Here is a 12,993-nt window from a genome sequence, read left to right as displayed (position 1 = left end):
TGAGTTCAGGAGTTTGAGAACAGCCTGGCCAACATGGTGAAACCCTGTCTCTACTAAAAACACAAAAATTAGCTGGGCGTGGTGGCGGATGCCTGTAATCCCAGCTACTCGGGAAGCCGTGGCAGGAGAATCGCTTGAACCCAGGAGGCCAGGTTGCAGTGAGCCAAGATCGCACCATTACACTCCAACCTAGGCAACAAGAGCAAAACTCCATCTCAAAAAAATAAAAAAAAAAGGTTGTTGCCTCCTTCGTTTATAAGCCATAGACTTTCCTTCTACTCCATTGTTATGTTTCTACATTGCTCTAATTGGAAACTTGTGGATGAACCTTCTGGTTTAGAGATTATGTAATGAAAAATGCTATCTTAATCTTTTAACAGTCAAAAAAAGTAGTCACAAGGTAGGATTCAAACATAAAACCCTGGTAAGTATCTCTAAATATGTGTGGACAAAATAGAGATACATTTACTCTCCCCAGGAGCAAGCTTTTTGTTGTTGTTGTCATTGTTGGGGGCAGGAGGTATGTTTTTAGTTTTTGCCTTTGCTTGAAACATCTCTCAGAAAGGCAGTTTTAATCACTCAAGCCTTTTGACGAATATGTTCAAATGAGTTAAGAAGCTTCTCTTAACTTCGTGCCTAGGAAGCGAGCTGCCTGCAAATCAGTGAATGGCTCTCATAAGTACAAAGGGAATTCCAAAGATGTGAAACCTCCAGATCTCTGGATCCATCATGAGAGACTAGAGCTGAAACCCATTGATAAGTCTCCAGACCCAAACCCCATCATGACTGATACTCCAATTCCTCGCAACTCTCAAGATATCACACCAGTTGACAACTCCATGGACAGCAATATCCATCAAAGGCGAAATTCATACAGAGGTACCATTTTAAGTGTAGGTTTTTTCCTCAAATGTTAGGAGACTGGTTTCATTTAAATCATTTTCCCCCTGAGGTTGCCTTCATTTGGCAATTCCTATATGACATCAGATTTAGAGAAATGTGTGTTATAAGATTTGGGAACATATGATAAAGAATAGCTAGCTTCTTATGAGAGAGAGGTACTCGTATAGGTACACACCCATACGAGACAATCTTGCAGATCTTTTAGGTCTCTCATCAGGCTTCAGCAGTGTGATATTTAAGCATTTGAGGCTGCTAGCTAGCCCATGTCTGTGCATTTCATTCAGTGTCTTCAGCTGGCTTCCAGCTAGCATTGTGGTATTCAGAACGTTCTTCGTCTGGAGGCTCTTTCAGACACTCTGTGAAGTGTGGCGGGCAGCATTGTGACATCCACATTGATTCAGCAGGAACTCTTATGATGCTCTCATGATCACTTTCCTCTTTATTTCACTTCTTGCAGAAATGTCTTGTCCCCATTGTGTTGTTTGTGAATTCTGAATCCCCTACTAGAAATGTTTCACTGTTGAGGCTGCTCAGTGGCATAGGGCACATGCTGGTAACTAACCTCCACATTTAACATCTAGGGCATGAGTCAGAGGACAGCATGTCTACACTGGCTGGAAGGCGGGGAATGAGACCAAAAATGATGATGCCCTTTGACTCCCAGCCACCCCAGCGTAAGTAGAAGCTTCTCTTTTCCTCAGTGCTACCAATCTGTTCAGTCATGTAGGGGAACAACTATGAATGATCTTTTTGACTTCACTGGATTCTAACACAAAGATAATCTACCAAAGCTTTGACACCTTGAAGGAGGAAGTACCAAACACTTGCCATATTTTGCAACAAACATTATTCTTGAGGCTAGCGTCATTATGTTTATGGTAAATAAGCTGAAAAGCCAATGTCTCCAGATCCCCGGGAATAGGGAGGTCTCCCTAAAAGTGCATCATATCTCTATAGGAGAGATGGGAAAGCTTCCCTCCAGACTAGGGCTAAGGATGGCCCGATGTTACAAGTTTTCGTTGTGCTTCCTGATACCAGTGCTAATGAGCACCTATGGAATTTATTTTTTTAATTAATAGATTTAAAGGCCAAGCAAGGTGGCCCACACCTATAATCCTAGTGTTTTGGGAGACCAAGGTGGGAGGGTTGCTGGAGGCCAGGAGTTCTAGACCAGCCCAGGCAATGTTGTAGTGGGACCCCATCTCTACCAAAAAAAATAAAAATAAAAATTAGCCATGACAAAAATTAGCCAGGTGTGGTGGTGCATGTCTGTAATCCCAGCTATTCAAGTGGCTGAGGCACGAGAATCTCCTGAACCTGGGAAGCAGAAGTTGCAGTGAGCCAAGATCGTGCTGCTGCACTCCAGCCAGGGTGACAGAGTGAGACTCGATCTCAAAAAAAAAAAAAATTAAAAAAAAAAAAAGCCAGGCATCGTGGCACACAACCTGTAGTCCCAGCTACCCAGGAGGCTGAGATGGAAGGATTTCTTGAACCCAGGGTTTAAGGTTGCAGTGAGCTATGATTTTGCACCTTTGCACTCCAGCTTGGGCAACAGAGCCAAGAGCCAGTCTCTAAATTAAAGTAATAAAATTTAAAAATAAAATTATTAGACTTTATATTTTAGAATAGCTTTAGGTTTTATTGTATGGAATTTTTTTTTTTTTTTTTTTTTTTTTTTTTTTTTTTGAGACAGCGTCAGAGTCTTGCTCTGTCGCCAAGGCTGGAGTGCAGTGGCACGATTTCAGCTCGTTGCAGCCTCTGCCTCCCGGGTTCAAGCAATTCTCCAGCTTAAGCCTCCCAAGTAGCTGTGATTACAGGCACTCACCACCACACCTGGCTAGTTTTTTGTAGAGACAGGGTTTCACCTGTTGGCCAGTCTGGTCTCAAACTCCTGACCTCAGGTGATCCACCCAACTCAGCCACCCAAAGTGCTGGGATTACAGGCATGAGCCACCATGCCCACCCAGCCGGAATTTTTTAAACAACATTTTTCATTCTTGATTCGTGCCTCACTTTGATAAGCATAAAGGTTTCTGAGCCTCTTTTAATACTAGTTGAAATTCAAAATAAATTAAATATCATGACTAAACCAGAAAGCAGTGGGACAAACCAAATCTTTCAAACTACTGTGTCCTCTCTCTTGTCACTGTTTTCAAGGAAAATGAAGCCTTTCAGACTAGCTAGCACAGTGGGGCTTGCAGTTGAGGGAATTCTCAGCCATCTGTCAACAAATGATGAGATATAATAGCCATAAATATCATACATGCAACGAGGTGCACCATGACATCGTGCACTTGGAAAAGTTCCTCAAATCCCCAACCTCTTGGTGGAAGCTCCAAGCATGTGGATGTCCGCACACCCATTCCCTCTCCCACAAGCACTATACACAAACGTGTAAGATTATTACAAAGATCATCTTTGAAAGAGTAACACCTTATTTGTTAATAGGTAATTTCAGCTCAGAGTAGCTTATGCTTGTGGTCCTTGATGGAAAGAAAGGCCTGGACTTGGAAGCACGCGGGGGAAAATCTGGTTTCCCTCTTATAAGAGGTGCCCTGGATGGGGTTCCCAGGTTTAAAGATACAAATGCCCAAGAAGAGTAAATTAATCCATTCTAGTTGCTTCTGATTGATCAAGAAGATGCTAGCACTACTGCTTATTTGTTTGTTTTGTATAAGACTTCAGTTCCTACCTGAACTGGCTTATTTTGAAAACTTTTAAAATTTTGCTATCTTTATTTCTAGATGTATTTTACTTTTAAATATGTTAAGTAAAAAAGATCTGTTGTCCAGTTGATACCATTCTTCTTTTTTTTTTATGTTGGGGAAGGAGTTTGCACCAATATACAATATTATTTAATTTGTGCCTTAACAGTTGGGTGGGTAAGTGGAATCTTTCAAAAACCTGCAACCGTAAGATCCACTTATGGTGTTTAGGTTTTCAGATACTGTTTTTAAAACCCACATGACTACAGTTCTGTTTCACAAGCTGGTATTCCCTGAGCTCTAGACCCTGGAATGATGCGGGAGCCATGTACCCACCACCCACCTACCCTGGTCTTAAATGACTGAGCAGTGCCAGGAAGGGCTTGCTGGTGCCGGGACATGGCTCCATCCAGGGCCATGCACCAAAGTATCAAGTTCAGAGTCAGCTAACAAGCTGCTGATTTCCTACTATATCCTAGGCAAGCACATTCACACTGCTTTATTTTTTTTACTTACCTAGAAAGACTGGAAATGCCTTATAAAGGGAAAAAAGTCAATTTTGTTTTTCCTTTGTGAGAGTTCTAAAATGCTCTCAAATTGTACTTTCCTAGGTAAAAATCGGGTTTATTCCCCCTACCCCAGCCTGAATTCTGGAAAACACTGAGTCTGAAGCACCCACTTCTAAAAACTACCTGTCTTCCCCTAGAGGAGTTGCCGACTCCCCAGTTACCTCAAGAGCCCTCCTCAGGCAGCTTTCCTGTGTTGTGTTTTATTCCCAGGCACAACCTGGAGCCTCTGGTCCCCAAGAGCAGCACCTGAGGAAAAGCCCCTTTTCTGTTCTCAGGCCTTGAGAGGGAAGGAAGGGGCAGCAGTGCTCAGGGGTCCCAGTCATGCCACCTGCTTGCTTGCATGTGGCCAGGACAAGGGATAGCTGGAAAGTAAAGGCATCCGTTTTGTTGAGCAGGATTTCTCTTCAGCAGAGTAATGTTAAATAGCCCCACAAAGACTTTAGGGAGATCCCTGGGGACAGAAGACATTTCAATAGGCCACTAAGTGTTAAGTAAGTTGTATTATTAAGTTCACGAAGCCTTTGTTTAGAGAAAAAAAGATTCCCTGTATTGCTAGTAAGCTTTGGCCTATTTGCCTGTTTGGTGGGGGTAGAGCTGGTTATCTTGACCTTAAAAGCACCATTTCTACAACCACTCCGAGGGAGTTCCTCAGAAAAGTTTATTCCAAGACTCTGGTCTTCTAATTTTATCTGTTTCCATCTCAGATGGATAATGAAGCCTCGTAGAAAGTTGTACATGGAATCTCTGTCTTCATAGAAAGTAATATGTGAAATATGTGTGGAAATTTCAGATTCTTTAGCTAAACACAGTTAATTGAATCCTTAACCAGTGTGAAAAGGAAAAAGCCATTTATTCTCCTAAATGCAGATGGGTATGGCTGAGTCCCCAGACTAGAAGCAGTAAAAGATGGTGCCATCGGCCAGTGATTCATGCTTTTAGTACTAGATGGGACCATCAGAGTTCAATTCCATTTGCATTTATTTTAAGACATGAAAGCTGATTAAGCAGCTACTTATTTATTTGGCCTAAATACCCATTAAATGCTTAATTCAGCAGGTTTAACAAAGGCAGAATGAATTAGGAATATACTCGAAAAAGAAGGGACTTCTTTCTATCCTTTTTAACAGGACAAAATAGAAACTCAATTTATGCGTTGGCTTATGGATTTATATTTTGTGACATATTCAAATAGATATTTGTAATAACTCATGTAATCCATGTTTATTATAGTAGAATTGGAAAATACAGATAAGCCAAAAGAAAAATATTATTTTAATCCTGGCCACTCTTCCCTGCAAGATAATCACTGTTAACATTTTAGTATGTATTCCTCAGACCTTTTTTTCTATACATATGTAGACATATGCAAAAGAGTATGTTCATTTTTAAAAAACAAATGTAAAAATCAATGGCTAATTGACCAGATCTAGCCAGCTGCCACCAAAAACCCAAGGGAGTGGTTGGACTGTATGGGAGGTGGGAAGGGGGTGACTTTGCTCTTGAACTGTGATTTGTGTGTGTTTGTGCAAGCGTGTTAAGCATTTCTCTGTCTTGTGTTCATTCACAGCTGTGATTAGTGCCCATCCCATCCATTCCCTCGATCACCCTCACCATCATTTCCACTCCAGCAGCCTCGCTTCTCCAGCTCGCAGTCATCTCTACCACCCGGGCAGCCCATGGCCCATTGGCACATCCATGTCCCTTTCAGACAGGGCCAATTCCACAGGTGAGAGATGAGGATCAAGCCCAGATGGAAACCATTCCAAAGGAGTCAGCAAGCGGAAATGGGGAAGGGCTTGCCCTACTTAGAAGAGGGATTTGGAATTTTTCTATTTTATTTACTTAGCATAACATTTCTGTGACTGACTCAAATTTATTTCTGTAAAATTCACCCCATATTTCTACTTAAGTTTTAAACATTCAGTGCAAAGTTTCCTTTTAGTAAAAACAGTATCTCTAATCGCATAAGCATCCCTTGTTCCATAAAATTACACTTTAACTCAGTCCTTTTTTCCAATTTCTTTATTTCTTTTAATCCTCTAATTTGAAAGGAAAACTCATCCTGGGTGATTTCAGACACTCGTGGTTGCCTTTGCCTGGCAGTCACCCTAACGTTGGGTAGGTCCAAAGGTTAACTGTTACATACAGGTTACTTCCACCGTGGACCAAAGTGCAAACAACATCCAAGGGGCAGTGGGGCCACCAACCACGTGGAGTTGTGTGTATTGTAAACCACAGGGTGCCTGATGTAAACCTCAGGATTATTAAAATTAGGAAGGGATGCCCAGGAATAGATCCTCTCTGCAGAAACAGGAAATTAGCATAACAATCTGCAGTGTATTTAAAGAAACATGTTGCTAGACAAACAAGTCCCAGTTTGGAAATCTTAGAAAACCGCATTATCAAAGTTTTAAGGAGGAAATAGTGAAGGTGTGGGGACAGCAAGTGATGTAAGTATTATTCTTCATTAATTGAAAATTAATTTTCATCCTCAGTTTTAAACGGCAAGCCTAGCAACTTCTCATATATTCAACGTATTATTTTTCCACCATTTGAAACTTGCCTATTAATAGTTATTATGTTACTGATAGAACTGAGTTTTGCTGCTCTGGGGAATAAGGGAATTTCAAGTGAGTTCCATTTTAAAAGAACCTCAAAACTTTATGCTGGAAGTTTGGGTTCCTAGTAATATCCCCATTTTTTAAAGTTTTTTGTTTCTCTTTGGTTTTTTTGTTTGTTTTTGAGACAGAGTCTCACTCTGTCGCCCAGGCTGGAGTGCAGTGGCGCGATCTCGGCTCACTGCAACTTCCACCTCCTGGGTTCAAACAGTTCTCCTGCCTCAACCTCCCAACTAGCTGGGATTACAGACACACGCCACCACGCCCGGCTGATTTTTGTATTCTTAGTAGAGACGAGGTTTCCCCATGTTGGCCAGACTGGTCTCAAACTCCTGACCTCAAGTGATCCGCCTGCCTTGGCCTCCCAAAGTGCTGAAATTACAGACATGAGCCACCACACCTGGTCCCCATTCTTTCAAGTTTTTATCAATCATAAACATACCCAAAACATCAAATGAAGCTATATTAAGGGGTGTGTAATAATTCCTGACATTATCTACTCCCAAAGCTATTACCTGATTTGGAGAATGCTGCTTGAACTCACATCTAAATTTGGCCTTCCAGGCTGAGCACTGTGGCTCATGTCTGTAATTCTAGCACTTTGGGCGACTGAGGCAGGAGGATCGCTTGAGTCCATGACCAGCCTGGGCAACAAGGCAAGACCCTGTCTCTACTAAATATTAAATATTATTTATATATATGTATATATATTTGACCTTTCTACTATCTCCTTCCAAATCCCAATTTGAAGTCCTGCATTTAGGAAAGATGGTTTACAAGATAGACAGTTACTCCAGCCAGCTGCATGGAGAGCCAAAGTCTGCCTTACGGACATAGTCTCAAGTAGAACAGAGGACCAGAAAGCAGCCGCCACACCGCTCTTAGAAAGGAGGTTTTGTGCCCAACCCTGTTTCTCCATTTTTAAGGCCAAGGAATCTCACACGCTAGGATGTGGTCCTGCTTGAGTGGATGGCAGGCACCTTCCAATCAAATCAGGCCCTCCTCCTTCCTGCTGGGTTTGGGGATTGGAGAGGAGCATGGCAGCTCCTACCCAGCCGTCTCCCTTGTGATTTAGTGTTGGTAAGCATTCCCTTCTCTATGGACCTAGGCAGAAAGTGAAGAGGGGGTAAGAATAATTTGCATTACTAAGAGAGTCCATGCTTTGATGACTAGTTGCATAAAGGAAGGTAAAACTAAAGTGATAGACTCGCTGAAGACTGGTTTGAAATGTAGAGCAAGTATCCAGAAATGATCAAAGTTCTTTTTCACTATTGCACTTTTTTAAGCTTTTGTGTCTGGAGCTCAGAGTGTTGCCACAGCTTGGTATATGTGGGCTAGGCAGGGCCAGCCTCTGCTCTAAGGAACATTCACTATGTCACCACCACTTGGCATTGGAAAAGCACTTTCCTCTTGTCCAATCACTTGGCCAGTGTGAACTCTGTGTGTCTTAACTCTTTAAGAGGCAAGTCAGTCACGAAGTAGGCTCCTTGCCAAAGCAGGAATTTTACTTACAGCATGGATTCTGAGCAGGCCAGTGATTTTGCACAGTGTCAGGGAGCACCCTTCGTGTAGAAAGCAACATGCTTGGGGCTCCTGGAGTTGTAAAAGGCAGCCCTGGTCTGTGGTAGCAGGCCAGGGTGCTGACTCATATAGGCAACCCCATTTTCCTTTTTCACCTTTTGCACCATCTCTTTGGCCCTCAGAAGCTTATATATCTAGTTACAGACCATTGAGGCAGTCAGGAGAGGCCTGTTTGCCCAGAGCTGATCTAACATACCTGCCAATACAGGCTGACATGGTCTGGACATGAGTTTACTCTTCTCTCTCCTCCTCCCTGCTACCCTTCCTAGCCAGCTTCTCCCCTGCCCAGCTTCTACCCCACCCAGGATCACACGGGGACCACCAGCTCCCCCACCCTGGGGATGGGTAACTTGAGCAAGCCTAAGAAGAGATCCTCAGCACACCCCTTTAAGGGATGAGGAGTGGCCTAAGCCTGGTAGGGCCAACACAGTCAGGCACACTTGGGAGGGTGTATGAGTCCCTCATTCGTGGACCCAAGATCAGAGGTGCCACTCATGACTGGTGGGGCCTGACTTCTCAGAGCCCGAGGGTACAGATTCACTGCTACCTCAGCAACAAAGACAGGGAAATGTGTTGGATTTCTGCAGATTGCTCATGCTTTACAGTATCCCCATCTGTGGGGATACATTTCAAGATCCGCCCTCCCCCCCTCCCAGTGGAGGCCTGAAATCACATGTAGTACTGAACCCTTTATATCTGCTTTCTCTATCTGATAACTGAGACAGCTGCTAAGTGACTCAAGGGCAGGTAGCATACGCAGTCTGGAGAGGCTGGACTAAGGGATAATGCACATCCCCAGTGGAATGGTGCAAGATTTCATCATACTACTCAATGGTGCACATTGTAAAGCTTATGAATTATTTATTTCTGGAATTTTTCATTTACATTTTTGGACAGCAGTTGGCCACAGATAATTGAAACCATTGAAAGCAAAAGCGTGGATAAGGGGGACTACTGTACTTGCTAAGGTTGAGAACTCCAGAAGTCAGAAGAGGCCTTCAGGCTTCCTGGTACAGTTCATTGTCCTGAGCTGTGTCCTCTGTGCCTCTCCTCACGGGTGGGGAAGGTGGTCACCAGCTCACGCTGTTGGAAGGGTCTTCCTCATGTGGTCTCCTCGGGCCTTGGTGCTGCTTCTGCCCCACAGGGTAGGGGCAGGTGGTACTCTGTGTGTGGAAAGGTGTGTGGTGGTCCAGAGCATGTGTGTGGAAGTCAGAAGGCAGGGATTCAGATTCCACCCTGCTAGTTCTAACTGTGCAAATGGGCAATTTGCTTAACTTCCCAGTGCCTTCTGAGTTACTTTGAGCATCGAGTGAGTTAATGAATGTAAAGCAGCTAGCATAGTGCCTGGCTTAAAGTAAGCACCCAGTAATTTACAAAGAAAAGAATATTTTCAGATATTCAAGCACCGTGTTCAGCACTTTTCATACATCTCATTTAATCCTCAAAGAATTATGTGTTATTCTCCCTCTTTTGTAGATGAAGAAACTGAGACTCAGATATACTCAGTGACTTTGTCAAATTCACCCAGCTAGTATGCAAAGATTAGAGTCCAGATCTGTCTGATTCCAGAGTCCGCGCTTTTCTACCCTGCTGTGCTGCCTTCCAGAAGAACTGCCCCTTCTTATATTTTGAGATTGTTATCATGTTCTTCCTGAGCCTTCCCTTCTCCAGGCTAATCTATCCCCATTTCTTTCTCTGAATCAAAAATGTCCTTCATTTGGCATGATCTGAAAGCTGTGTGCAGACCTCTGGGCTGCTCTGTTCGTTGCCCGGTTCTCACTTGAGCTATGGGGTTTTTGCTCTGATGAGGCCATGCACAGCCCCTGGAGGCATGAAGGCCTGTGGCATTGGCCTCTCCTGCTGTGACCGCCAGGCCTTGTCAGTAGAGCTGGCTACTGTCAGGTACCCAGCCAGCCTTGGTGATTAGCCATGGTTGTCTATGAAAGGCCACTCTCTTAAGATTCCAGCGAGCGAAGTTTTAAATTTTCTTTTATACTTATTTATATCTTAATATCTTAGCAATCTCAGGAACCTTTACGTGTGCTCCATAGTAAATAATGAGAAGAACTTTAAATCTATAAAATTGTGACCACTTAGCTGTGAGGTGAAAAACTGGAATAGCTGGTTGAGTACAAAATTGTTCGAGACTCCATTCTTATCCCTGGCAGTGGTGCTAATCCATGTTCTCTTGGACTAGCACTGATCACAAGTGCTATTGAGCTGGTTTAGGGAACCCCTAGAAGTAGCCAAACTCTGGGACTTTCACATATTTAATGGCAAAAGAAATACTAACATTTAGACTTTCTTGCTGTAGAATCCGTTCGAAATACCCCCAGCACTGACACCATGCCAGCCTCCTCGTCTCAAACATGCTGCACTGATCACCAGGACCCTGAAGGTGCTACCAGCTCCTCTTACTTGGCCAGCTCCCAAGAGGAAGATTCAGGCCAGAGTCTTCCCACTGCCCATGTTCGCCCTTCCCACCCATTGAAGAGCTTCGCCGTGCCAGCAGTCCCGCCTCCAGGACCTCCCACCTATGATCCTGCATTGCCAAGCACACCATTACTATCCCAGCAAGGTGAGTGAGGATGGCAGCATACCTGGAGGGACCCTTTGACTCAAGCTTGGATAAAGTCACCCCTTCCTTGAAGTATAGCAAAGCAAATATCCTCCAAGCCTATCCCAGCAATTCAGTTAGAGTAGCAGTGTGCCACTGTCCCACCCAAGAAGTTTGTGGGCTGACCTTTTGAATTGGGTTTGATGTGCAGCACCTTTGGTGGTAAGTCCAATGACATGGGAATGGATAGCAGATCTAGTCTGCCCAGCCCCCTGGGATCACCTCACTTCATAAGGTCCCTGCAAACTAGAGAAGGGATCAGGGAGGCCAAGGCTTGGACTCATAGGGTGGTGAAAGCAGAGGGAACCTCAGGATAGGGAAAGGAACCCTGTGAAGGGAAAGTCATTTACCCAAATCCACACAGCTCAGTAACAGTCCCCTGACCTCAAAGGCATGCTTGCTTTCTGCACTTAATTGTTACCTATTCATTTGTTTTAGAATAAGTCAGTGATTTTCACAATTTCTGGTCTCAGTGCCCCTTTATAGCTTAAAAGCTATTGAGCATATAAAAGAGCTTTTCTTCATGTGGGTTATATCTATCACTATTTACCGTATTCAAATTAAAGCTAAGAAATTTTTGAAGTATTTTATTCATTTAAAAAAGCAATTATCTATCATGTTAGGATAACCAGCATATTTTTATGAAAAAATATTTTCCTTTTTTTTTTTTTTTATTTGGGACGGAGTCTCACTCTGTCACCCAGGCTGGAGTGCAGTGGTGCAATCTCGGCCCACTGCAAGCTCCACCTCCCGGGTTCACGCCATTCTTCTGCCTCAGCCTCGCAAGCAGCTGAGACTACAGGTGCCCACCACCATGCCCAGCTAATTTTTTGTATATTTAGTAGAGATGGGGTTTCACTGCCTTAGCCAGGATGGTCTTGATCTCCTGACCTCATGATCCACCTGCCTCGGCCTCCCAAAGTGCTGGGAATGCAGGCATGAGCCACCATGCCCGGCTGAAAAGCAACTATTTTCAAAACAAAAATATAGTGAGAAGAGTCGTTTTATTTTTTGCAAATCTCTTTAATGTCTGGCTTAATAAAAGACAGCTGGATTTTCCTATCTGCTTCTGCATTCAATCTGTTGCAATATGGTGTTTTGGTTGAAATATAAGAAGAAAATCTGGTCTAACAGATATGTAATTGGAAAAGGAAAGAGTATTTTTATAACCTTTTCAGATAATTGTGGATATTCTTTTTTGATACTACAGCAAAACTCAACAAGTTGTAGTCTTTTAAAGGTTTGTTTGTAAAGTGAAATCTGAAACCTTATCTATGAACCATTTATACTTTATTCCATTAAAATTCATTCATCTGTCTTGCATTTAATGCACCATACTAAAACATCACGTCAGTCATTTAGAAAATATTGGTTCACTACATTATACAAATTCTGCAAATAGTGATACATTTCATTCAGTATCTAAAAACATATTCATTAATATCATCAAAATGTGTAAGTATTAAGTTCTCAAGACCATGGTGGCAGATGCAAGTTTTCCAAAATGTTCATTTTTACTTAAAACTTAAATTTTATCATTGGCAGGAAACACTATCCATTGTGTGCCTTGAATTGACAGGCTCACTTTGTTCATTTTCTAAAAGATGTCTCAAGAACCAGTTTGTCTGTCTTTGAACTATCAGTGATATTCCATGATAAAAACATTCAACTCAAAACTCAAACTATCACAAGTGCCTTTATTTAAGACAGCTGTTGGCCGGGCGCAGTGGCTCATGCTTGTAATCCCAACACTTCGTGAGGCCGAGGCAGGTGGATCACCTGAGGTCAGGAGTTCAAGACCAGCATGGCCACCATGGTGAAACCCCTTCTCTACTAAAAATACAAAAAATTAGCGGGCATGGTAGCAGATGCCTGTAATCCCAGCTGCTCGGGAGGCTGAGGCAGGAGAATCACTTGAACCCAGGAGGCGGAGGTTGCAGTGAGCCAAGGTCGCTCCACTGCCCTCCAGCCTGGGCAATAAGGAGATACTGCGTCTCAAA

At 43.2% G+C, this 12,993-nt stretch overlaps 1 protein-coding gene across 10 annotated transcripts in view; it reads left to right on the top strand.

Moving 5' to 3' along the window:
- The window catches only part of LOC105463782 (neogenin 1), a 258,380-nt gene that overhangs the window by 240,916 nt on the left and 4,471 nt on the right, over positions 1–12,993 (top strand). For 7 of the 10 annotated variants that reach the window (XM_011711085.3, XM_011711087.3, XM_011711081.2 and 4 more), the window contains 4 exons: positions 641–879; positions 1,485–1,577; positions 5,745–5,903; positions 10,691–10,954. In XM_011711085.3, coding sequence (XP_011709387.2) covers positions 641–879; positions 1,485–1,577; positions 5,745–5,903; positions 10,691–10,954 — 755 coding nt within the window. The remainder of the gene's footprint in view (positions 1–640; positions 880–1,484; positions 1,578–5,744; positions 5,904–10,690; positions 10,955–12,993) is intronic. The other 3 variants (XM_011711090.3, XM_011711089.2, XM_071101076.1) reach the window with 2 other exon arrangements.

Source organism: Macaca nemestrina, chromosome 7 (genome assembly GCF_043159975.1).
Source record: "Macaca nemestrina isolate mMacNem1 chromosome 7, mMacNem.hap1, whole genome shotgun sequence".
Taxonomy (NCBI): Eukaryota; Metazoa; Chordata; class Mammalia; order Primates; family Cercopithecidae; genus Macaca; species Macaca nemestrina.
The sequence above is the reverse complement of the archived record's forward strand: the minus strand, read 5'-3'. Positions and strand labels throughout refer to the sequence as shown.